The sequence below is a fragment of the Panthera onca genome, chromosome A1 (genome assembly GCF_046562875.1).
Source record: "Panthera onca isolate mPanOnc1 chromosome A1, mPanOnc1 haplotype 2, whole genome shotgun sequence".
Taxonomy (NCBI): Eukaryota; Metazoa; Chordata; class Mammalia; order Carnivora; family Felidae; genus Panthera; species Panthera onca.
The window spans coordinates 25,550,261-25,575,379 of record NC_138339.1 but is presented as its reverse complement, the minus strand read 5'-3'; the positions used below and the strand labels follow the sequence as shown (position 1 = coordinate 25,575,379).

Genomic DNA, 25,119 nt, shown 5'->3' with positions numbered 1-25,119 from the left:
TGCCTCATTAAAGGCAACTTTATAGCATTAAGAGGAAAAGGCTCTGGGATTTTCTGTACAAATGTATAAATCTTTCCAAAGAAAAACAATAGAACAATTCACGAAATGTATGTGATTGGGGGAAATGGGGAGGAGAAGCAAGCAAACAGAGGAAGGAGAAACTGAGAAGCAGAGAGAGGTTGGTCTAGAGATTTTCCTGGTTCCATGCATTGGGGTATCTTGATGCTGGACACCTCTGTTCTGCCCAACATTTGTTTACCCATCATACAATGGGACTGCTCTCCCAAATGGTGGGGTCCTAGGCCTTGTGTGTGTGAGTGTGTGAGTGTGTGTGTGTGTGTGTGTGTGTGTATGTGTGTTTATGTGTGTTTGTGTGTGTGTGTGTGATCCCAGACTGATGGTATCTCTGTTCATCTTCCTATCCTTCAGAGTATTTACCATAAAGATTTCCAAATAGCAGTCAATTAAAATCAGTTAAGCTATTGACTTCTCTCAGTGAATGATTTAGTGTTAAGAAAATCTATATAATCAACAGTTGGTTGTTACTACACTGAGTGTCAATTATTATAGAAATGCTTGGAGAAATACCCCCAACCCCTAAAATAATTTAACATGCCTTGGAGAGTATAAACCAGCAAGTTAGCAGTTAACAGAAGACCACTACCTCAAAAAACCTAATATTTGGTCTTGAGCAACCCAACCCTATTTTCTTGTTTAGGAAACGGTCCATGGGCATCAGCTGCTCCTTCGAAATCCCAGTACTCTAAATGGACCGAAACGGCAGCACCCCTGGAACCCAGGCTTGGAAAATAGAGCGGTTTCCCTCTGATGTGGCCCCAAACAGCAGCCTGTGTTTGAGGTTAACCCCACGTTCACTGCCCTTAGCTAAGCAGCCTTTCAGAGCTCTGTGTGGCCCCCAGTAGGCCAATCTATTTTATTTTTCCTTTAGAAAAAGCTTTAAAAAAAAAAAAAAAAAACTAAGAAAACTGATGGTTGAAACCAAAGAGAAGAGAAAGTTCTGAAATAAGAGTGTGTGCACATGCAACCTTCTGCATTTGTGCTGGTGGTGATCTCAACTTTGTCTTCCTAATTGACAGTTCTCTGGGTAGCTATGCTCAATTTTCAAAGATTCCTATGGAAAATTAGTCCCATTGTTCCACAAGAACAATAGGCAACTGATGATAAGCAGAGCAAGATAAGGCAAGCGGACTCCCGGATCTCAGGCGTGGTACTTTTCTGCTGTTAAAACAGTTCCTATCGGAAGAGCTGCCATCTCGATAGCATCCTCGATCCTCAGGTCGGCCTCTAAACCTCAAAAAGCATAATGAAACAGAATACAGTGTGTGGATGAGTGAAAACTCGCAAACTCATAATGTGATCCCCTCCACTAACACCTGAAGTCCCTCCTCTGAGAATCTCCAGGGCACCAAATTCACTCCAAGCATTTCCGAGGCAAGAGTCGTTTTCCTAATACAATTCTTACTCTAAGAATCTGTATCTGTGTTTTGGACTATTAAGCATGCACTCTGCAACAGGCTTGTAGGATTTCTAGAACATATCAGAGTGGTCAATATACAGAAACCAAACAATGAGTCCGGCTCCTATCAAAACTTTAGGAACTAGGCAGAGAGAGGCTATACTCATCCAAGAACTCATAAGCCTACAGCCTGGCACAAAGTCTCGCACCCGGTAGACATTCAACGACATTGACAGAATCTACTTGAAGCATTAGTCCTTCTGGGCCTGGTGTGTGGAGTCAATTGGTCCTAATGCAAGAACTGAATTCCACCCTGGGCACGAGGACCAGGGACGTAGCAAAGGACCCGAGACATGGCAGAGGGCCCACGCTCCATCTACAACATCCTTCACAGAAGCAGTTTCCTGCAGGGAGTTTGCTGGTCCTCTGCCAGCCCACAGTTCTCAGAAGGGTGAAAGGGCAAAGGGAGGAATTTCTTCAGCTGGCAAATCCTCAACGAGGGAGGAGGGAGGAAGGGAGTGGGGGCAACAGGCTCAGCAAGCTGGGAGGAAGAAGGAGGGGCAGGGAAGGAAGAGGCCCACGGGAGGCACAGCAACAACTTGGCAATGGCAGGGCAAATGAAACCAAACTTCTGAGCCACTACCCATCTCAGAGGTCATCTTGTACAGTGACAGGCTTTCAACAAATGTGTTAATTGCTTAAGGTCTATATGGATACATTCTTTCTGCATTTTACCCAAATTATATAGATAAGCCTTAATTTCCTCTTTAATTCCACTCTCCTTCCCCCAAATAACCACTGTTTTCTGTTTTTCATCTAGACCTTCTGGATGCAGCATTTACATACTGTTATATTCACATAGGGCAAAAATATATATTGCTTTACTTAATTGGCTACATATTGTACCTACCACTCTACACTGTGTTTTCTCTTCATTTAATGATATGTTTTAGAGTTCATTCTATCTACACAAAGAGACCCACTTCCTTCTCTGAAACTGACACATAGTTTTGCACGATGTGGACTGTGTTTTATTTAGTCACTCTTGTATGGATGTTTAATTTGCATTTTCCCCCATTTCAAACAGTTCTGGAGTGACTAGACATTCAGATGCAAGTATTTTGCTAGAATACAATTCTAGAGGTGAAAGCGATGGGTCACAGCTTATGTGTAATGTGACAGAACAGCTGCGGCTCACCCCCCCTCACAGTATGGCAGCACTCCTTTCCCTAACCTTCCCACACCTGATTCCATCATTCTCTTCATTTTTGCCTAAGCCTCACCTTAAACGGGACACGATCCAGAATGGATGGTGGACAGTATTAGAAACAAAGAAATCCCACTGCTTTCCATTGGAGAGATTAAGCATTTTGTCTCATGTTTATTGGCCATTTGCATTTTCTCTTCTGTGATTTGCCATTCCTCTGCCCATTTTTCTTTTGGGTCATTTACTTTCCCCTCGTAACTTACAGGTTTTTACATATTCTGACAATCTGTCTGTTATAGATGTTTTACACATTTCTCTCAGTCTTTTTAAAGTTTTGCTCCTGGAATTTTCCCACAAACAGGGTGGTTTCCTATGCACAACACAGCGATGTCCAAATTGTTCTTTTCAGTGATAAATTCCTTCCTCCCATCCAGGGGAACCCCCAGTAACAGACAGACAACAGCCAAACTTCTCTGGTTGAGGATAAACCAGCCTCTTAAGGTCCTACCACCGCCCCCCCCAACTCCCAACTCTCATTTTGAGAGACTCCTCAGAGCTTCCAAGAGCAGAGGTTGAAATCACAGATTCAGTCCAATTCCCTCATGTAACAAATGAAGAAATGCAGGATAAGGCTGCTGGAGGGAGGAGTTCAAGGTCTCCTAACAGAAGTAAGACCAGAACTAAGCTCTACTCTGGTTCTAGGAACCCAGTACAGTCTTTAAAGTATAGAGTCTAGTTTCATTCTACTTTGATATGACAACAAAACACAGCTATTCGGCATTTGATTCATGTACTTTTCTCCCATCAAAGAAAGTAACATGCTAATAAAATAAACAGTGAAATAAAATTTCACTCAAAAACTCAACTTAAAAAGACACTTATCATTGCTTTCCAGTTGTATACTACTGTGTCAACTTCCTATTTCTCCCCACTAGAACATAAGCGAAATGAGAGCAAGGAATCCTATCTGTCCTTCTCTTCTGGATCTCTAAAACCCAGAACTAGGCCTGTCAAATTACAGGTCTCAAAAAAATGGTCACCTCCAAAACCATTCACTATAGCTAAAAACAAGCAAAGAATGATCCAATCTGCTCTTGTAAGAAATTTCAACTGCACTTCTCAATGTAACCTCTGCTAGGACAGCCACCCATTAGCAGGTGGCCTAAAAAGTGAGATGTAAGAAGGACTACCAGGGTCATGAAAATCCAAATGGAATAATTGAAAGCAATACTGCTGAGAACCTACGACCACTCTCCTCCTCCTCCTCCCTATTTATGGAATTCTTTAGGCTTCTGGTTGTTATGCCTGTTTTTAAGGACATCTAGAGCTTCAAGGCGCCTTTCAAAAACCTCGTGGAGATGGAGTCAGCCATTCTAGTGTGGGGTCTTTCTCTCACCTGCTGTCCTAATTACTGACTTGAGATAATAACCTTGAGGAGGTTAAGCAATTATAGGACCCAAGTCTCAGGTTCCTCTTCTATAAAGTGGACACAGGAATAGGGCCTGCACCTCTTAGGTTTCCAGGTTTAGTGTTGATGAATGCATGTCGCTTAGCAATGCCACACACATGGAATCAATGGACTTTGTTTTCACCACGTATCAGGTCTGCAAAGCCATCAACTTTTAGGATGGGTTTTTGCACGTCCAGAATGAGGGGAGAGAGTAGACTAAACACTCTCGAATATGAGGAAATGGGACGAGATAAGCCAGCTCATAATTATTAAAAATACACTCCTGAGAGAATAACCCTAATTTACAGAGCAAGTCAAATCCAATCGTAATAGCAAATATTAGATGTGGGTCTTAAAACTCTTTGACCACACAGGGGCAGAGTGATGGAGAACCTTCAGTTAAATGTCAACTGGCTGATTAGAAATCCCAGTCCCAAACCATAGCCAGAAGGAAAAAAAACAAAACAGAACAAAGAAAACAAAACAAAACGAAACAAAAAACAAAAAACCATAGCCAGAGGGCTACCTTTCTATCTCTGTGTCTGAGGTTATAGGAGCTCCTATTTACTTGACTTGGCTGTGGGGACACTTACATCCATCCCCCAGGCAATCACAAAGAATGTGTTCTGGCCCAGGCCCACCACTCCAGGGAACAATAACCATTTCATACATTGGTATTTAGCTACAGGGTTACGAAAGCCCTATAGCCAATCAAAATAGGGTTTCTGCAGATCAAGTTCTGATCTCTGCCAATGAGAATACTGGCTAAAGCCGCTGTGGAAAAGCAAAAAAGAAAAAACATTCTGTTCATAGAATTTCAAACATGTTTGCTTCCTACGCATTCATAAGCATGGTAACTAACACAGGATGAAATAAATGCACTGTATAGGGGAATGTTGGACACAGGCAATTTGTGTGTTGCAAAATTTGGATGCATCCTAAAAGATGTAAATAATAATAGAACAATCTGTGTCATCAAACTGGCCAAAGCAGGACTAACCTCCATGGACTTTAGTACAAACCATAAATAAAAATGCCCACATTACTCTGGTCTTTCAAAGTCAGGTGTTGCTAGAGAAAGCGTGAGTCATCTCAGAAGCCCACCTTTGGTGGAGTCAACGTCAGATCCAGGGATTGAATCACACCCAGATCAGCTTGGTCACTGAAAGCACCCTTCTTTTCATCTCAGAAAAGAATCAAGATTTACTGTATTTAACAAAGATGCTGAAGATAAAGAGAAGTGCTATGCAGAAAAACATTTAAAATCTGCTTTGAGAAGAAAGAAAATCCCCGATCCTCGCAGATCTCTGAAGCTCTGAATGTTGGAGAGGCTGGAAGAGAAGGAGCCAACAAATAAAATGCAAGCATGAAAGAGCAACCAGGTTTGCCTCTTGCTAAAATTGATCTGGTGATTCCTCACGCTGCGTACTCTTCTATCCCTCGCTAAGAAGAGACTTAGAAGAAAGCTCTCAGAATGACTACAGATGCTCTCAACTCCAGCCTTTGCGCTCTAAAACAGAACGCAGGACAACTTGCTGGTCATACTTGAGGAGAAATGTCAATTCTTAATACCTATCTGAGCACCCCAGCACCAACAGGACTTAGAATATAAAAAAATGGCCGGCCACCCCCAGCGGAATAATCACGTCAATGTCATAGTCCAAGTAGTACCTTCAGTACTGTGATGAAGTGTCCACCTTCATCACCGCACAGGGCCACGTTTCTACGGTGGGCAGGCAGCGACAGCAGGGTATACAACAGCAGATGTTTAAGACACCAGGTTAGCTATTTTCCACCAAATTTCAACATAAGCGGAGGCCCTTCAATCACTAGGGGCCCAGAAACCTTACAGCAAGCAATGCCATTCAGGGTTTCCAGACTGTCTGTGTTCTTCTGAGGGTCAGATAAAGAGAACAGTGCTTTAGACCAAAATTCTAGGAAGTCAAGATGGGTGATGGGGACACTGAGAAGGAAAGGAGCTAGTCGTGTGGGAACAAGAAAAAAGGCCAGTGTGGGAGGCATGGGCCAGATAGCACTTCCAGTGAATAGAGGAGGGGCCCAGAGACCTGCATTATGATACTAGGCATAGGATTACAGTGAACACAGCAAAGTGTTTTAAAGCAAGTTATAAAGGAGAAAAGGTCAACATTCTGATAAAGCACTACTAAGTCTAAACTAACACCAATCCTATGCTACACATCTGAAAGATTTCGAAATACCTGAAGATAAAAAATTCAGTAAGGATATCTCATAAAAATAGTTAACGTTTATTAAAAACTTCAACTAGGCCAGGTATTTGCAATAACTCATTAGTGCCTCACGATCCACCACGAATAGATAATACTGTTACCTCCAATTTAAAGAAATCTGAGGCACAGCTTCCAACATCATTTGGATGTGATAATGCAAGAAACTGGGCAGTCTGGCATGAGAACTCAACAGTCTGAAAAGCTGCATTTACATTAAAATGTTGTAAGAATTGAATTTTAGCCATAGCTGGTCACCACTCGAAACTGGTGGCCCACTCTATGTTTTCACCTTTATGTCCCTTGACATACAGCCCGAATTCAGAGTCAAGGTCCTTTGTATTCACTATGCTCAGGGGTGGACAATGTAATTATGAAATTTATTATTCAGAATGGTAGTGAAGACCTGTAATCAGTTTTTTATCTTTAATTATCAAGGCCAATCTCCAAACAGTTAGAACAGGAAATGCTGCAACATTGGTAACAAAAATCCAAATTCAAAGATCCATAGCATTCCTTTATACCAGCAGTATCGAGAACAAAGGAAGAAAAAAATCAGCTTCCATACTAATACAAACTAGAAAGAAATATAAATCTGAAAGCAACTAATGTTGCTTTGTAAGGAATTATAAAACTTTATTGAAGGATATAAAAGATGATTTGGATTAATGGATAAACCTTGTCTACAGAGAAAGACAACATTTTAAAGATGTGTTTCCCAATTAATAATTTCAGTGAAAGATGTCAACAAGAATTTTTAGGAAACTTGAAAAATATTTTATCATTTATATGGGAGAGTACAGAACTGAGAATAACTATGACAATTCTGGAAAAGTACAAAGAGGGTGGATTATCCGAAAACACATTAGAAATTAAAACAATGTAATTAAAACAATGTATATCGACTTAGGAATAGACAAAGTATAGAACGGAAGACAGAGGCTGACACTGACCTACCTATAGTTATTTTTAGGGACTATATATGTGGGGTGAGAGCACTAATCACTGCTAGATTTGCAATCCATTTGAAATTTATTTTTAATCCATCTTAAATCTGTCTTTCTCCTTAGACTGAGGTAAAGATCGAATTCTACATTTTCCACATGAAAGTGTAAAAACAACACCCACCTAAATATGAAAAATTACTGAATGAAAAACATAGGAGAGGTAGAGTATGTTCTTAAAACAGAAAAGGCAGTTAAAATGAATGGTTCTATTACCGTGGCCAGATCTCAAAAAAATATAAAAAGTAGAAAAAGCAAGATGTAACAGGATGCCATTTATGTCAATTAAAATACACGTTGGGGCTCTGAGTGGCTCACTCGGTTAAGTGGCCGACTTCAGCTCAGGTCATGATCTCGTGGTCCGTGAGTTCAAGCCCCGCATCGGGCTCTGTGCTGACAGCTCAGAGCCTGGAGCCTGCTTCTGTTTCTGTGTCTCCCTCTCTCTCTGTTCATGCTCTGTCTCTCTCTGCCTTTCAAAAATGAATAAATGTTAAAAAAAAAAATTAAAAAAATACACGTTAAGGAGCACATAGGGGCTTACTCGGTTGAGTGTCCAATTGTTGATTTTGGCTCAGGTCATGATCTGACCATCCGTGAGACTGGACTGAGCTGTGCCAGGCTCGGTGCTGACAGCGGGAAGCCTGCTCGGGATTCTCTCTCTCTCCTTTTCTCTCTCAAAATAAATGAATTTTTTTTTTTTTAAACCACACACATTAAGATGCATATGTGTAAATTAGAGCACTTGAATATCTAAAACTTAGGCTCGAAGGATATGTATTAAACTGGAAGAAAATATGGGGAAAGGCTACAGGAACTTTACTTATGACTTTTGGCTTTGTTTAAACAAAGCCCTTAAAGCAAATACGGAAAAATACTAATAGCTGTTAAATCTGAGTGGCAGGAATATGGATGGATGTTTGCTAGATTATTTTTTGCATGTTCTATATCTTTTACGTTTTTTTAAGAAAGGATTCTCAAAACTCAAATGTTAAATTTAGATTTTCTTCATAAACTTCCCTATCAACCACAGAGTATTTTCTTGATTATCTATAATCTTATTCTTAACCTCAAAATACAGTACATAAATAGGGGAGACATAAATGAAGTTATCGATCCCAACTGTGATGATTAATTTGTGTGTCAACTTGGCTAAACTATGGTACCCAGATGTTTGGTCAAACACCAGTCTAGATGATGCTGTGAAGGTATTTTTTATATGTGATCAACATTTCAATCAGTAAACTTTTTTCATGAAACAGATTACTCTCCATAAGGAGGGTGGGCCTCATCCAATTGAGGTTTCCCAAAGGAGAAAGGATTATTCTCAAGATTGCAACATAGAAACCCTGCCTGAATTTCCAGCATGCTGGCTTGCCCTACAGATTTCAAACTTGCCAGCCCCTACAATCTCATGAGCCAATTTCTTAAAATAACACCCCCCCCCACCCCATACACATACATCTCTCCTTCCCATTCTGTTTCTCTGGAGAACCTTGACTAATACCCAACATTGCAAGTTTGGGGGCAACCTTGCTTTTTCAGCAACTGAAATGGTCCCCAATTTCTGTAACATTTTTTAAAGGGGAGAAAAGCATGCTTTGGGGGAGGGATGGAACTATGATAACACCAGTTAACAGCAACATATTGAAATTAAATACATCTCGTGTTTACTTTCTAGGAAAATGCATCTCAAGAGAAGACAAAGTTCTTTGTAAGGTGGCTTCTTGTTGGAAATGTTGTTTTTTCTGAGTGGAAATTTCCCTATTGGCCTGTGATTGCTTGTTGGCCTGAGGCTCTGTGGGGAGGACCCACATCCATACTCTCATGTGGTGGATGAAAAAGGGCCAGAGGAGTGAGGTCTGTTCTTCCTGTGCCTGTGATTTTTCCTGAGGGGAACTCTCCTTGTTTGTTTCACCAAAACCACAAGTTGACAGGCTGCCCAAGACTGACTGTGCTCTATAGACTACTTCTCCACCGACAGGCTCTCAGCTCTGCTCACATGGTCATCTATAGTGTTAAGTGCTCTAGCTTTCTACAAAAGTCCACACTCCTCTTCATCTGCTCAATGCACCTCCAAATGCCACATGTCTAGACAGAAGGAACCTTAAGTAGAAGTTATACCCCTTTCCCAGTTTAGATCCCTTACTGATTTTAAAGAAGATACTAAAATTTGAGCCATTTTAATATTCTGCATTTCTGTTCACTTTATTTTATGTTGGTTTGGCATTTGCAAACCAAGAGAGTTCAAGTAAAAACAAGAATAAAGTTATTGAGGGGCATCTGGGTGACACAGTCAGTTAAGTGACTGACTCCTGATGTGGACTCAGGTCACGATCTCACGGTGAGTTCGAGCCCTACGTCGGGCTCTCTGTTGACAGCTTGGAGTCTGCTTGGGATTCTCTCTCCCCCCTTTATCTCTGCCCCTCCCCTGCTCATGTTCTGTCTCTCTCAAAATAAATGAACTTAAAAAAAATCAAGTTATTGAAACAATGATTCAAGAGGACAAAACAATATATTACAAATATACTTCTTGACATCAGTTAGCATTTCCTATAGAGTTACAGGTGAGCAAGACATCTCAGCTAAATGAGGTGACTCAAACATAAGTGATCCCCTACTGTCCCAATCAGAAGACAGTTTAAAAAAATGGGGGGGGGGGGATTTGTTAGATAAATGTAAGTGATGTAAATGAAAAAAATCTCTATCATTAGATGTAAACATTCCAAGATATTAAAAATGTAACATTTAAAATATTTACCTTAAGCTATTTAATGATGTGTAATGCACATAATTGTATATGCATAAATATATATGTAAATATTACATAATCATACAAGTCAGTGCTAATTTAGAAATATTTCTGGTTTCCTTACACTTTAGAAAAACATTTATTCAAAGTCTTCAGTGGCACTGGCACTTTTACACCTTCCTACGAGCATGGCTACATTTTGAGTCTCTTCCACTATCCCCTTCGTGTGATGTGATCTGGAGAAGGGTCTTAACTTGTTCCATTTTTAAATGATCTTTAAAAGTCTTGTTTACAAAGAAATCCAACACTTGTTATTGTGAGGTCAGATGCCCAAAAATATTACTAGATTTTTTTAAACTTTTTTTTTTTTTTTAAATATGACTTCCTCTGTTGACCTGTATAAGCATCTAAAACCAGCACTGACAAAGGTCATTTCAGGCTGTGTGTTCCCTCAACAATATTTTGATGTTCAAAATAAAATAACTGTGAGATCTCCCCATAGCATGAGACAGTTTGTGGGCTTAAATTTAAGGCAGCTCCCTCATTTCTGATCATAACTCTTTGAGGGGCGAAGGAACCATGTCTTCCATTTGGGCATATGAGGCAAATCGTGTAACTTCATTTTCCGTATTGCCTCACATCTGCCTTTGCTCCTCAGCAGCCAGCCATGGCAACACAGTACAGAATCCTAAGTGGACTTTCTCAGGGCAGAACTGGGGGATTCCAGGGTAATCCAAAATGCTAGGTCTAGAGGATCCAGAATCAGGTGCCTCTCCCACAGGCAGATGGGCGCTGACACACAAGCAAGCCTGGGAGGGCTATGCTTTCTGTCTTTTCTTTCTTCTTTTAAAAATGGTTTATGCAGTTGTGATGTGATAATTTTCAGGGTGACAGGAGACTAGCTACAATGGGGAGACTCCTGGCCAGCTGTGTGGTCCTGAGTCCCCCCAGATCCCATCACTGCCCTCCAAAGGGGGTGAGACCTGCCCTCTCTCTGTCCTCAGATGCTCCAGCAGCAAGACTCTGAGCTCAGTTCTAGCACTGCTAAAGGGCCTTACCAAAGGCAAAGAAAGACAAAGATGGCTATATGTAAGCAAAGGGGAGAACTTTCTGGACCATTCTAGAGAAGGGCCTGAATACCTCGAGAGCTTCACTGAGCCCCTGCCTAGGACCCATTTCAGTGACCAAAGCGGAAAAGAACAATGGACAACACTCCAAGCTGTAAAGATGCTAACTGCGGCCATTAAATTTCAGTTGGAGGGATGGGAGGAGGAGAAAAGAGGATAATGATGACGAATATACACAACAGTGTGATTATTGTGAGTATAAGAAATAATATTCAGTCTTTGTTCCCTGTTCCTGGCACAGAGCTTCTAAAACCCTTGTAATTCCTTATATAAGAGCCCCAGGGGCATTTTTCCTCAGAGTATTTAGTTCCCGAAATAGCTCCGGAGCAATAAAGGTGAACTAGGTGTCTTTTGTTATTCATAACAAGCCCCTTTCAATCACATCTGAGTTTAGGATAATGTGGTGACTTCTGGAAAGTCCTTAAGGACGGGGGCTGGTTGCCAGGGGACCCAGACTCAGATTAGAGGGTAGGGACCTTCAATCCCACCTCTCCTCCAGGCAGGGGAGAGGGGCTGGAGATTTTCAACCACCAACGATTTAATCAAGCATGTCTACGTAACAAAGCCTCCACAAAAAAACAAGAGGATGGGGTTCAGAGGCTTCTGAGCCCCTTCCCCCATGTATCTTCCATTTGACTGCTCCTGGGTTTTATCCTTTTGTAATAAGCCAGTAATCTAATCGTAAACTGTTTCCCTGAGTTTTGTGAGCTGCTCTAGCAAATTCATCAAACCCAATTAATTAACACTAATGACTAACGGGAGGGGTCATGGGAACCTATTTATAGCCAGCTGGTCAGACTTTGGAACCTCAGTTGGCATCTGGACTATTGTGGGGAGGGGAGGGGTACGATATCGTGGGACTGAGCCCTTAAAATGTGGGGTCTGACACTCTCTCCAGGTAGACAGTGTCTGAACTCAGTTGAATTGGAGGACACCCAGCTAGGGTCCCAGAATTGTTTGGTTTGAGGAAACCTTTATACACACACACACACATATACACACACACACACACACACACATTTGGTGACCAGAAGTGAAGTAGTATTCAGGGAGTATTGTGTGTAACATCAATGAAAACAATAAATAGAGTTTTTCTTTACAACAGGGACAGTGAGTCATGAAAGAGAGGAAAACCTGAGCGGTAGAACTGAGGAAGTGTTGCTGGAATTTGGCTGGATTCAGAAAGCTACCTCCAGGGCAGCTGACCAAGTCTACAGCCTGGCCGTAGACTTGAGTGGGTTATATCCTCAAGCAACACACAGACCGCACACTTTTGGAAGCTTGACAGTTATAACACGAGAGATGGGGGATTTGTCTTGTTCTCCTTGGGATTTTTTCCATTAAGAAAATGGACCTTTCACCTAGGCCTGATTTGAGGACTAAGGAAACGGCTCAGGGAAGTTAACAGCTGACAGACAACAAAGCATGCCCAGAAAACAGGAGCCGCAAAACCCAGCTCCAAGGGCCCAGGAGCTCAATTTCATTAAAGGGTTATGTGCCCGACACAGTGATGAACACTCTACGTGCAATACCTCAGCTGTCACCACTAACTAGAGGGAGTGGCACACCTTATTCCCACTTTACAGTTGAGAAAACCAACGCAGAGAAGCTAGTTAACTCTCCCCAGCGTCACTCAGCGCAAAAGTGGGCCAGCTGGGTTTGGAACGTCACTACGTCACTGACAAAGTTTATTTGGGGAGACAGAGTTAAAAATGTGATAGATCACTTTATAGTAGCTACATAATTCTGAGTAGGTCACAGCCCTACTGAGCCTTAGTTTCCAAATCTGCAAAATGGACTTAACACTTCTCTGGGCGTGAGATTCTTTAGTTAAAGCCCGGCTAATAGCAGGACTCAGTAAAGACACTGTCCTGCCTTTTCCTCCCTTAATCTTGAACCCAAGTCTTACAGGTGAAGGCAAACAACTTATCAGCTTCACACACCCATCTTCCCCACCTCCCCGCTGACCTGCATATGTGAAAGAAGGTAAGGTAGGGAGGACGGGACATTAATTACATTCATCTTATCACACACGGGTGATGCCAATCTTGGCCAATCTGCTTTGTTTCTGTTAAGGCTTTTTCTTGTCCATCTTAAACCAGCTTTAAGGTGAGTATAACAGAGCCAAAGTTTTTGATTTTGTAGGAATACCTGTACTCTGGTCCTTGTGTTAAGTGGACTCATAAAGGGCCATCATCACAGGAACAGAGCCAAATAGCAAACCACAGAATGGTTCTGTGAGCAGCCAGGGCCTTACAGATTGCATCTTCTACAGATGAGGCCTGCGACTCTGGCTCTGGGAGCTGCTGAGCACATAACTCACTCCCAACCCAATCCCAACACCTCATACACTCACATAAAACGTTGCTCCAGAGTTTACAGTTGGTGAAGGGAGATATCCAAGAGTGGTGATGGGTTGGTCCAAATATTCCCCCAGCTGTCTACACGTGGGGCTGATGTTGGAGCCTGGGTTAGAATCCTCTGTCTGCATCCTATTAGGGCCTTTTTATGAAGCCCAGAGCATGACTATCTGGTTTGCATTTTTCATACAGAGGGAAGCAATAAGGGGCAGCAGAGAGGCTTTCTAAAGGACACCTTGTAGAGGTTTGTTTCACCAGAAAGCACCCAGGAGATGAGCAGGCAGTGTGATAGGAGGGAGATGGGGAAGGGAGCGGATGCTGGGAGGTGGGGCACCAAGTTCCAGTCATCCATACGACTTACTATCTGTGCTCCAGAACAAGGCACAGACCCACTCAGCCTGAGCTGCACCTTAGAATGATAAATCCAGGTTAGGAAAGCTCTGATTCCTTATAGCTTGGAAATTCTATTTCAGTTCCTAATGAAACCCCTTTATGACTCTTCATGAACTCTGAGGAGACCATATGAAGGCATGCCTAGCATAATGTGTTGCCTATAAACCGGCACGTGGCATTTTTGTTTACTGCATAAACGAATGAACCAAAGCTGGTAAGGATACAAAGGTTAAAACAAACAATGGTCACAGATACACTCACATACATACCACATATGTACACGTACTCCTATGTTCCTCTACTTCGAGTTGCCAATTGTTTGTGACCTCTGTGTGTAAAAAGCGTACTAGGCGTTGCAGGAAGAAAGAGGAATAATTCGCGCCCCTGCCTCACTCCCCAGGACTAGTAATCAAACAGAAAAGACAAAACAGACACAAGGGTGAAAGGGCAACTCTCGGACAGGACAATTCAAATTCAGACACACTCATGTAAATGTAACTGGCATTTTAGAGCCTGAGAGGACAAGATTGTGTAGGAGAAAGAGAGGACCATACACATCATGAGGTCACCCAGCAGGAATGAGAAAGCACACTCCAAAGGGTTGAACAAGAGAGAATTTTATGTAGGGACTATTTAGAGAGATGTGGGCAGGATGAAGCACCCGGGGGCCAGCAATGAACAAGCTGGGAAACCGTTATCACCTTTAGGTCTGAAGGGCAAACGGGAGGAAGCAGTGCAAACTGGAGCCTTGAAAGTGAGCTGCCCATCAAGAGCTGGAACAAATTAGCCATCATCAGAACCTTTGCAAGGCTGAGGGCTCTGTGACAAGGGGGATAAATACCCCAACACTGTCTCCTCCGGCCTTCTGATCCCCTGCCCGTGCCTCCCATTGGCTGAAGCCAACCAGACACAAGACAAGGGAGTCCAGATGTTGTCGTTTATAGCACTAAACCTCTTGGTGCACAGGAAGGCAGATGACGAATTGGAGGTAAGGGGTGCACAACACGTGTGTGCACACACTTCTAAATTATACACACATGTATATACATTTGAAATATATTTGGAACAAGTGTATCTTTGACGTTTCAAAAAAATGACTAAAAGGTTTCACCATAAGATTAATCTAAATTTAAACATCAAGGTCATCTGAGGTGTACCTCAGATATAATTTATATAAACAAACTTCTTCAACTGCAAATAGCTTGTACATAATGCTCATATTGTTTGACACACGGTGTATTTGTTTACATAGGGCCTAACAAGTGAAACTGTTAAGAAGATAGCCCATTAACCAGACAAAACTGTCTCATAAGTTTTCCTTAATCTTCTATCCCTACCAGCCCAATTTTCAAAGATAAAAAAACAAACTCCAAAGTTTGCACACACATTTTTCCATTTATATTTTCTATCAGTTGGCAATTAAAACAAGAATCCCAGAGGTCAGCCAAAAGTCTTAAATAACAAATGAAGGAGTCAGATATATTATCTCAGGACTCAAAAGTGCAAAATGACATGTTATGAGAAACCACCTGGAAAACAGCACTTGGCAGGCGACATTTCAGGGATCTGCATTTCTTGTAGCAATTCCCTGCCAACTAACGTTTAACTTCTAACAGGGACCTTCAGAAAAGGTTCCAGAAGTATGAAAGCCTCTATAACACCATTTACTATTATGCGCAGTTCTGTTGATGGCAATGGGAATCTGGAACAAGATGAGGATTAGGATCATTCCTAAGGGTGGCAGAAGATGGGAAAAGTAATGTGTGAGGGAGGGAGGAGAGTTAAAAAAAAAAAAAAAAAAGTCTCCTGGTCATCTCCCAATTAGTGACCACATACCTGGGATTTCTCAGGACAGTCCCAGTCTCAAATATTCTAGCCCATGTTACTACTATGTCTAACCCTGGGGAAATAGTTATACAAATTATGGTCCTTTGACTCGATGGGCAAATACACTGCCATTAAAATTAATGAGTCTGTAATGACATGAAAAATCCTGGTATTTATTCATTCATGGTAATGTCTGAATCCCTATTGCACACTACAGATGGTGAAAGGGTGTTCAGGCTATAATGATGAATTATACATTGCACAAAGCATACATGTTATATAGCACAGAATGGCCTCCAGTACCAGACTGCCAACATTTGAATGTCTCTGCTTCAGCACCGAAAAGCTGGACAACCTTGAACAATCTCCCTAACTAAGGGGTGCCTCAAGTGATCTCTGTTGTAAACAGGATAATAATGGCATCTTCTTCATAAGATCATTTTTGAGGATTAGGTTACCGCATACATATAAAGTTTATTATAGTGCCAGGCAAGTAGTAAGTGTTCAATGAATCTTATCTGTATTACAATATGAAGTTCATCCTTACAGTCTTCGTTTAGTAAAAGATACAAACAGGACAATGATGGTATAATGCTAAGTCCAATCAGGGGCTTCTCTTTAGGCTGACATCACACTGGGAATGGAAGACATTAGGAGGGCTTCCTACTCTTAAAATAGAGACAGTGTGCCATTGCCACTTGAGTCAGATTGGGGAAAACAGGTACTGTCTACCTTCTTCTGCATTCAGTCTTCCTGACAACACTGAGCACTTTCAGAATTTATTTCTTCTCCAAAGCTTCCCAAAGTCTGGGATTCCCCAAAAGACAAAGGATGGAAGACAGAGGAAACAACACCAAGTGTGCAGGCAAGACTTGGCCAGCCTCCACAACCACAACAGTGAATGAAAACTAGTGTTTGGCTTCTCACGGGCTGCAATGTATGAGGTCTCGTCATTGCTTTGTCATTTTAAGAACAGTCTGCCCTTCTGTGACAGCCCCAGAATGTTCTCTCGCTGGGATCAGCTAACAATCTCCAAAGCAAGGAATCCTCTTTTCCCCACCAAATGTCTCCCCAGTTATTCCTTCTTTTGAAGCTTGAAGAGAGAATAAAATTAATTTCATCTGCCCAGAAAATAGAATAGAGAGGAATCCTATTTGGAGCCAGAATGAGGAATCAGCTTAGAACTTCAGTAAGGTAAGCCCACCGTCTGCCTTAACACTCTTAGGAATGAGACCACACATAAAAAAAATGTCTGCCTGTATCGAAGTCTGGCAGCAAACAATACCAAACCCTGATTCAAAGTGGCTTGAAGAAGGAGGAAATTAATCATTCTCACAGGATGGGACCTGCAAGAGAGAGCCTAGTGCTTCTTGAGGACACTCTGGGATCTGCTGTCTCCTGTGTGTTGGTTTCCTCCTAAGAATGGAGACAAGATGCCTAAGAATGGAGCAACGTATCCAGGAAGCAAAGGGGTCATTTGTTTGTGGCCTTTTCTCAGTAATGAGCAAACCTTCCCTAGAAGCACCACAAGGGACATTCCCTCACACCCCATCACCCAGATTTGAATCACAGACTCTTTCCTCCACTTGTCTCTGAATGTGGAATGGAGGTACCACAACCAGAATGTGCTAATCATCTCAGAAAATGGATGCTTCCAAATCCACATGACCACTAAGCCACTCAGTGGGCTTCTGGTGAGGACCAAAGAAGGAAAGGAACATGACTATACTTCAAAAAAAGTTAACATGCTGTACAGTTATTCCCACAGATAGAACTGTGGTAAGCCATCACATCAAACATGTTCAAAAATGCCTTCTGTTGGATACTCCACACATACGAAGAAGCATGGTTAATAGCACGAGGGAGAAGATGCTAATGTATCTAGTATAATGTATCACCTTCAGCAGAGGGGGATAAATACAGAAAGAACTGCAGGGAGGGTTCCAAGACAAAGTTGGGGCATGAGGCAAAGAGAGTCACTCCCCAGTAAACATGATGGATTGAAATGAGAGTAAAGTGATTTTTTTTTAAGCATGGGGGGAGGGATTCGCTAAACTCTTCAAGAGAACTGAAGCAGCAATGGTTGCAACAAATTTTGGAAGCTGGGAAGTGGCCCATCCAGTAGTAACTGACTTCGCAGACAGGGCAGGAAGCACAGAAGCAGGCAGGGATTCATGCCACAGAGCTGCAGAGAGTCTCTGGAATTGGGGTCACCAGACAAGGGTCCCAAAGGTAGGAAAGCTTGCTAAGAGTCTGTGCCTGAAGCGGTCAGACCCCTGTAATCTCCTTAGCCCTAGCTCCCTTGTGACTGCCTACATTCTGTGTCATGTTTGCTCTGCTAAATCAGAGCAACTCTGGACTCAGAGACACAACAGGTAGCTAATGGAAGGGGTGCCGCTTTAAAAACCGGGGAACAAGACAAAGTCTCCGTACCAAATATTGGACTCCTGGTCTCCCTCCCAAATCTGGCTCACTGAATGCCGCCACCAACCTATTCCCCTCACCTGATTCCTTCCACTTGATTTCTTTTCACCTGATTAGTTTCCTCTGAGAGGAACGACCTTCCAGACCTTCCACCGGAGGGAGTCCTCCAATGAAACTGTTTAGCAAGATAATCCTCCAGCAGAGGTGCTCAGGGCCAGATGCACATTCGGATCACCTGGGGAGCTTCTAATAATCACTACTACCTGGGCCCCAGGCAAGATCCTATGTCATTCAGTCATTTGGCAAATAGGAATGGAAAGTTTACCGTGTGCCAGGCTTTGTTACAGATTGAGAACACTGTTCTAGGTGTCTTTCTTTGTAAGAAGGAACTATTCATTCTTGGGTGTAAGCCCCATCCACACATGCAGACTTTCCAGTTAGCTTTTAAGTGATCAGTTCAGGACCAGACATTAGAGGAAAGTTTTTAACATGCATGAAATTTAAAAACAAAAACAAAACAAAAACTAGGAGGAAATCTGAGGGGGGAAAATGTGCAGGGAATAGAGGAATGCTTCAAAGAAGCTGTCATTGAGATCTGCAGAGAGTTGGAAAGCTTTTCATCTGTGAAATGAGAACAGGAGGTTATAAAAAGAATATTTCAGAGATTTTTTAAAGAGCTCTTGGAAATTAGAAATTTGATGGCATACATAAAAATTCAGTATACGGGTTGGAAGATAAAAGGAGGAAATTTCCCAGGAAGTAGAATTTTTTTTTTAAGAGAGAGACAATATAAGAGGAAAAAGTAAAATAATTAGAAATTCAATCCATGAGGATCCCCTTCCAACTTAATAGATGTTCCAAAAGAGGAGAGAAATGATTTTTTTTTTTTTTTTAATTCCAGAAAACTGTTCAGAACCGAAGGACATGAGTTTCCAGACTGAGGTGTCTTGAAAGCCAAGTAAAATAGACGGGGGAAAAAAAAAAACAACTCACAGCAAGATATGTTATAAAGAAATTCCATTACAGACAGAGGACATTATAAAGAACAAGGAGAAAACCCTAAAAACTTTGAGAGGGAAATAATTCCATTCAAAGCATCAGGAATTAGGATGACAGACACGTCAATGCCAAGCCTGAACCTGGCAGAGCAATGTTTTCTGAATTTTGAGGGAAAAGGACTTCCAACCTAGAGTTCATACCTCATCACACATGCAGTCAAACTTGGAAGATCTTAAAAAACTGATTTCCCATGTACTCTTTTTTAGGAACTTCTGGAAGATGTGTCTTACCAGAAAGAGAACAGAAACAAAGAAAGAGGAAGATGATGCCACATGGGAAAGAGGCAGTATGAGTCCCCGGTAGAATGAAGAAAGATTTCCAGGATGACGGGTGTAGAGCAGACCTCAAGAGCAGCAAATCCACAGTGGGGAAGGAGGCCCGAGGGCCGGTGAGGGAGAGTACCAGGTTGAGCCGTGGGTACCTGCAGTGTTTGAAAATACATACAAAGAGTCGAGAGTGGTTGTTTTGGGGGCACACGAGTTGAGATTGGTGAAGGGTGGGGCAAGTGACTGCTGCTTCTAGAAATATCGGACTTAGAAAATTATATGTATGTATAGTTTTGATTAAGGAAAAAAGGGAAACTTGGAATCAGATTCCAGAATGAGAACCCAAACACAGATCAGGAAAGGTTCCCCACCCGGGAGAACCCACTTCCAGAAGGCAGCAAAGGTACTTGGTGAAACCTTTGGGAAACAGAAGAGATGACGAAGGAGGCAGGGCTGAGCTCTTGGCAGAGCAGATGAGAAGAGAACTTAATGTCCCAGGAAAGAGGCCAGAATGGGGTCACTATTTCCCTTCAAGGAAACAATTCCTAAGTGTGACCTGCCTGGATCTACAGAGGAGATTAGCAGGAACGGAGGATTAAAGGGGACTGTACATGCTAAGCACAGTGTCAGGCAATTTGTGGCAGCAAGAAGGCAAGCAGAAAGGCGGTTTCTGGAAGCTTTGCAGCTCTTTATGAAGTCTTCCTTTCCCACTGGATTAGGGTATGTACTCAGACAATTCTACCCAGTCATGCAGGCTCACAGACCCTAAGGGTGAAAGAGGGTGAGCAAGCCTGAAATCCCGAGTCCACATGGGTTTCCCCACTTTGCCTGGTACATCTGATTTCCAGTTTTGTGTGTAGCCCACTCTGAGAACCCTTTTCTTGTAGAACCGGACAAAGGTGTCCTTTCCAAAGGCCCACCCTACACCAGTGGCTCCTGTGGCTGCTCCCTAAAGACAAAGCATTTGACTAGAGATCCTGAAAACAATTGGAGTAAGTCCTGTTAACTTTGTTAATATTTCAGCTAAAGAAAGGGTATAGGTTAGTGAGTGTTACATGGCCAGATTAACATTGGAGGTAGAAAGATCCCCTTGTACCTCATTTTTCACTTCATCTGCAAGGGCAAAACAGTCTAGGCATGTCAAGTTTGAAAATACTATTTATTTCATGTGTATTTGAAGATGTTTAGGTCATGCCTTTTATGATAGTATTTACAGAGTTTATGTCATGCCCTTTATGATATCAAACTCAGCCTGACCTATTTATATGAAAAGTGTTTATTGTTTACCTTCACAGAAGCTTTTCTCCCAGAAATGGTTCCCAGGATGACAGCTGTAGTTATCTCCTTCTTACCCCCCTTTCACAGACAAGACTGACTTAATTTCACCCCTAGTATTTATAAACTATCTATTAGGGAATAACAACGTGATAGAAAAGGTCATTCTCTTTCCAAACATCTTTCATCTTTAAAATCTTAAAGTGTCTGTGGACACTAAATCAAAATATTCTGTGAATCAATGGTGGGGGAGTTGTCCAAGCAGGCTGTTTAGTAGTTTGGGGCAAAGATCTGTCCCCAAAGGATGCCATGGCTCCCTGAAGGCTCAAAAAAAAAAAAAGTTCCCACTGGTGGAAGACAAGACGCATCTTTTCTCTGCCTCCGATTCCCTCCCGGACTAGCCAAAGCGAGGAGCTTGGGATAAGGGCAATGTCACAGATGCCCAGGTTGCTGGAACACGCCGCAAACACACAAACACACTTCATGGGCTTCAACAGCACCTCTTATCCGAGGTGTCTGACAGAACCGTGGCTCTGGAGCCCCTCCAGCCTTGTCCCTGGTGCCTTCCCGGCCCCCTCCCCTCCGCCTATCACACACACTCCGGGCGCCTCCTTCCGTCGAGTAATTGACAAACCAGCTCCAAGTCGGTTTCTCCTCCCAAGGAACACAAACCATCTCTAAACACGCCAATCCCCCAGGTCAAAAACAAGACGCCCAAGTGATCTGCGAGATGAGTTAGTTGGCTGCGGCGTTTCTCCGAGGCTGGAGCTAAATTTCTACATTTGTGGATTCAGCCTGGATCCGCACCCCCAACCCGATGGGGAGGGGAAGCCTGAGCTTTCTATTTGCTAAGCATATTCCTACCTCCAGTTCTGCAGTCACCTCGGGGGTCTCGTCTCCCGCCGCCGGCGTGCGCGTCGCGAGCAGCTGGCCGCGCTAATCCCGCGCGCCGGGGCCCCGCTCGCCCGCCCGCGAGCCGCAGCTTAATCACCTGCCGCCGCCCGCTGCGCGCCGGAGGGGGGCGCTCAGCGCGGGCTCCCCGCCCGGGACGCCGCCCCCCTGCGCGCCTCCGCGCCTTCCTTCTGGAGCTGGTGCCTCTCGGTCCGCTCCATGTCCGTGGGAGGACCCCTCCTCCCGCCCGCAGCCCCGGCTGGGAGGTTATGAAAAGACTGTAATGGGATCCCGGCTCGGCCCGTCACTCCCCTGCTCACTTGTCAAAACTCCACAGCATTCCAGAACCCCTTCCCCGCTCACTCCCTCGCGGGGAAGAGGAAGCCGCCCGCGGGAGGGTTTCACGGACTTTGCGGTTGCTCGCGCAGACACCTTTGTTTACATCAAGTGCCGGGTGGGGGAGGGGGGCTTCCCGCCGTCCCCGGGAGCAGGTTCGGAGCAGCAAACGCCCTTCTCAGACACCCTCGCCCGGTCAAAAGTTCTCCCTCTCTCCGAGAAGCTCCACCTCCCCGACACCAGTTCATTTCATAACCGCTCCGTTTCATAACCAGCAGCAGCGTGGGTTCTTACAGGGGGTGGGTGGGGGAGCCCCAAACCAGAATCGCAACCATCGCACCGGGCAGCGTGTCAAGAAACTTTTCAGAAACCTCAGTCAGAGCCTTGCTGCCGCAGGAACCCAATTTACCACCGCTGAATTACAATCACCGGTGACTGCACAACTTAAGCATTTCCTTTATACCTTCTCCCGCTCCCGCGCCCCTCCCGTCGTCTGCGGGGTTCAGTCAACAAGTCATTCCCCGGAGAGGCAAGGATGGGCTTGGGCCGCTCAAGCCATCTCCAGCTGCAAACTGATGAGGAAGCCCGACCCACGAGGCTGAATTGTTTACATCACACCCACCGAGGGCTTCCTGTCTCTAATTAATGGGAATACAAATAAGACAGGAAAAGACTGTTTGCTTTTCTTAAAGCAGGAGGGGGGGGGGGGGGGTTCTCCGAGAGAGGGGGAGTCACCCCACATTTCATTGCATAAAGAGGTTTTTTAAGACTTCAATTGTATTTTATTCCATTTTCCCACCTTTAACACTTGTTGAAAAGTAAAAGCATCGCTGTGCCAAACCTCAAACCATGAAGGAACTTCTGCTCACAGCACATTTTCACCTGGCTTCAGAAAGGGATCCGGCTGAAGCTCCCAGAGGAGGCAGAGGTATGGCGACCACCTGTGGTTGAATGGCACCCATCTAGGCACAAACGGAAGACCTGCGCCCCCTGGGACTTGAGAACACCCATCCCACTCCCTGGGGTTCATACCAGAATCTTGCCCCAAACTTAGGTCTCTCAGCTATGGTTCTCTTCCTGGGTATCCAGCAGCCCCTTAACATAAATTAGCTTTGTGAGGTATAGATCTGGTGGAATTCGAAGCAATTAATTGTAAAGGAAGAGGCAAAAGAAGGCTCCTGTTCCCAATACTATTACTGTTACTGGAATGGGTAATTAGAGCCCGAGAGGGGCCAAGCCATGTCAAGGCCAGGCTGGTAATCTGCCTTCTCTCTGAAGCAGCCCACAGAGAACACTGGTAACTAATCACCGTAATCACTAGTCCTGGAATTACCCCCAGTTGCTTCATTCAGGTTGGCACAACAGCAAACCTGGCAACAGGCAGGACAGCCAGGTGCTGGCATTCCTGTGAAAGTACTACAAGGAAACAGAATCCCAGGATAAAGTGTGTCTCTAGGAGGTGTGGGTATCGCAACTGACAACGGTGTGTGGAGTTTAGGAGAACACTACAGGTGTCCAGTGAGAACAAGCTTTGCATGCCTCAAGACCCTACAGTTCCTGGGTCAAAGCAAATGAGGCTTGTGATTTTAGGAAAAGCTCAGAACTCTTACAGTGTCTGGCTTACAAATATTATAAGGTCTCGGTGAATGTTGGCTCCTCACCCCGCTCCCATTTCCCTCTCTTCTGCTTAGGGGTGGTAGTCCTAGTAGATTCATTAGCATACATCTCGGTATCTGGTAAGTTTTATGGGAATTAGGTTCAAATTGCATGATTTTCTAACAATTTCAGAAGTGATCCTTTCTTCCTTTCAGATTGCTTTCTCCACTGACAGTTTCTTTTTTTAAATTTTTTTATTAAATTAACAAGAATTTTAATTTTATTCATTTTTTAGAGAGAGAGAGAGAGAAAGAGACAAAGTGTGAGCGGGGCAGGGGCAGACAGCAAGAGAGACACAGAATCTGAAGCAGGCTCCAGGGTCTGAGCTGTCAGCACACAGCCTGGCGCAGGGCTCGAACCCATGAACCATGAGATCGTGACCTGAATTAAAATTGGACGCTTAACCCACTGAGCCACCCAGGGCTCAGGGGCCCCTCCACTGACAGTTTCTTAGTGCTTTACTTCTAACTTTGTCTGCTCCTTCATTCAATCTGGTATATAATTTATGATGTGCAAATCAATGCTGTTTAAACTAAATCCAGGATTTTAAGCTTAGTACAAATAAATATTCTCCCTTCCCCCACAAACTTTGTTGTCTAAACTCAGTTTAGGGTGTGTATATGCCAGGAATTAAAATTTGACATCTGTTTAATAACTTAATTTCAGGAAAGCTTTGGAATGCATATGACATTCTCATCAGCATGCCAGAAAGATATGATGTGCTCAGTCTTTTCCCTCACCGGTTTCACTGCCGACTGGAAAAGAGATCAATGGTTCAGTAAACAAAGGGGTGCTTTAAAAGTGGCCTCCAATTTTACCCTGGGTCTGGTTTAAATAATACTTACGATTGCTATGTGTACACCAGAGTCTACAAGTAATATTAATTTGAGCAGAAACTGCTGATATGTTAAGAGAATCCAAAGTGTCTTCAACACATAAAGGAAATGGTTCATTAAAAAGAGTTTAGAGTTCAGCAGGATGGCTGATTACAAAGTAGTGTCCTGAGGGGTGATGATCAAAATGACAGGCACAAATGGGAGTTAATATCTAGATTTGAGAAAAACAAAGACGCGAGGATCACAGCAGACCATGCATTTAATATGAATTCTGCGTATTGTACTGATAAGAAATAGGCAACACAGTACTGGGGCAAGTTCACACTGGCGGGAGGTTGACGTGAAAGAGAAATGCCTCTCCTCATTCCTTCCTCCCCCATAATGAAGAATTTGGCAGCTGATAGACTCTTATTAGGGTGATATGTCCAGTGTGAGGCCCCTCATTTTAAGGGAGATGGGGAGACACTGGAAAGGTTCCAAAGGAGAACCAAAATGATTAAAGATACAGAAAATAGAACCTTTGAGGGAAGGTTAAA

General features: G+C 43.3%; 1 protein-coding gene across 7 annotated transcripts in view; it reads right to left on the bottom strand.

The window, feature by feature from the left end:
* Positions 1 to 25,119, bottom strand: part of PDZD2 (PDZ domain containing 2) — a 361,998-nt gene that overhangs the window by 164,861 nt on the left and 172,018 nt on the right. The window contains exon 1 of one of the 7 annotated variants that reach the window (XM_078444632.2): positions 22,555 to 22,673. The exons of 4 other annotated variants lie outside the window; for them this stretch is intronic. Coding sequence is in view for 1 of the 3 variants with exons in the window: in XM_060634418.3 (XP_060490401.3) it covers positions 22,076 to 22,095 (20 nt within the window). In the remaining 2 variants the exon portion in view is untranslated. 2 more of the 7 variants (XM_060634418.3, XM_060634419.3) reach the window with 2 other exon arrangements.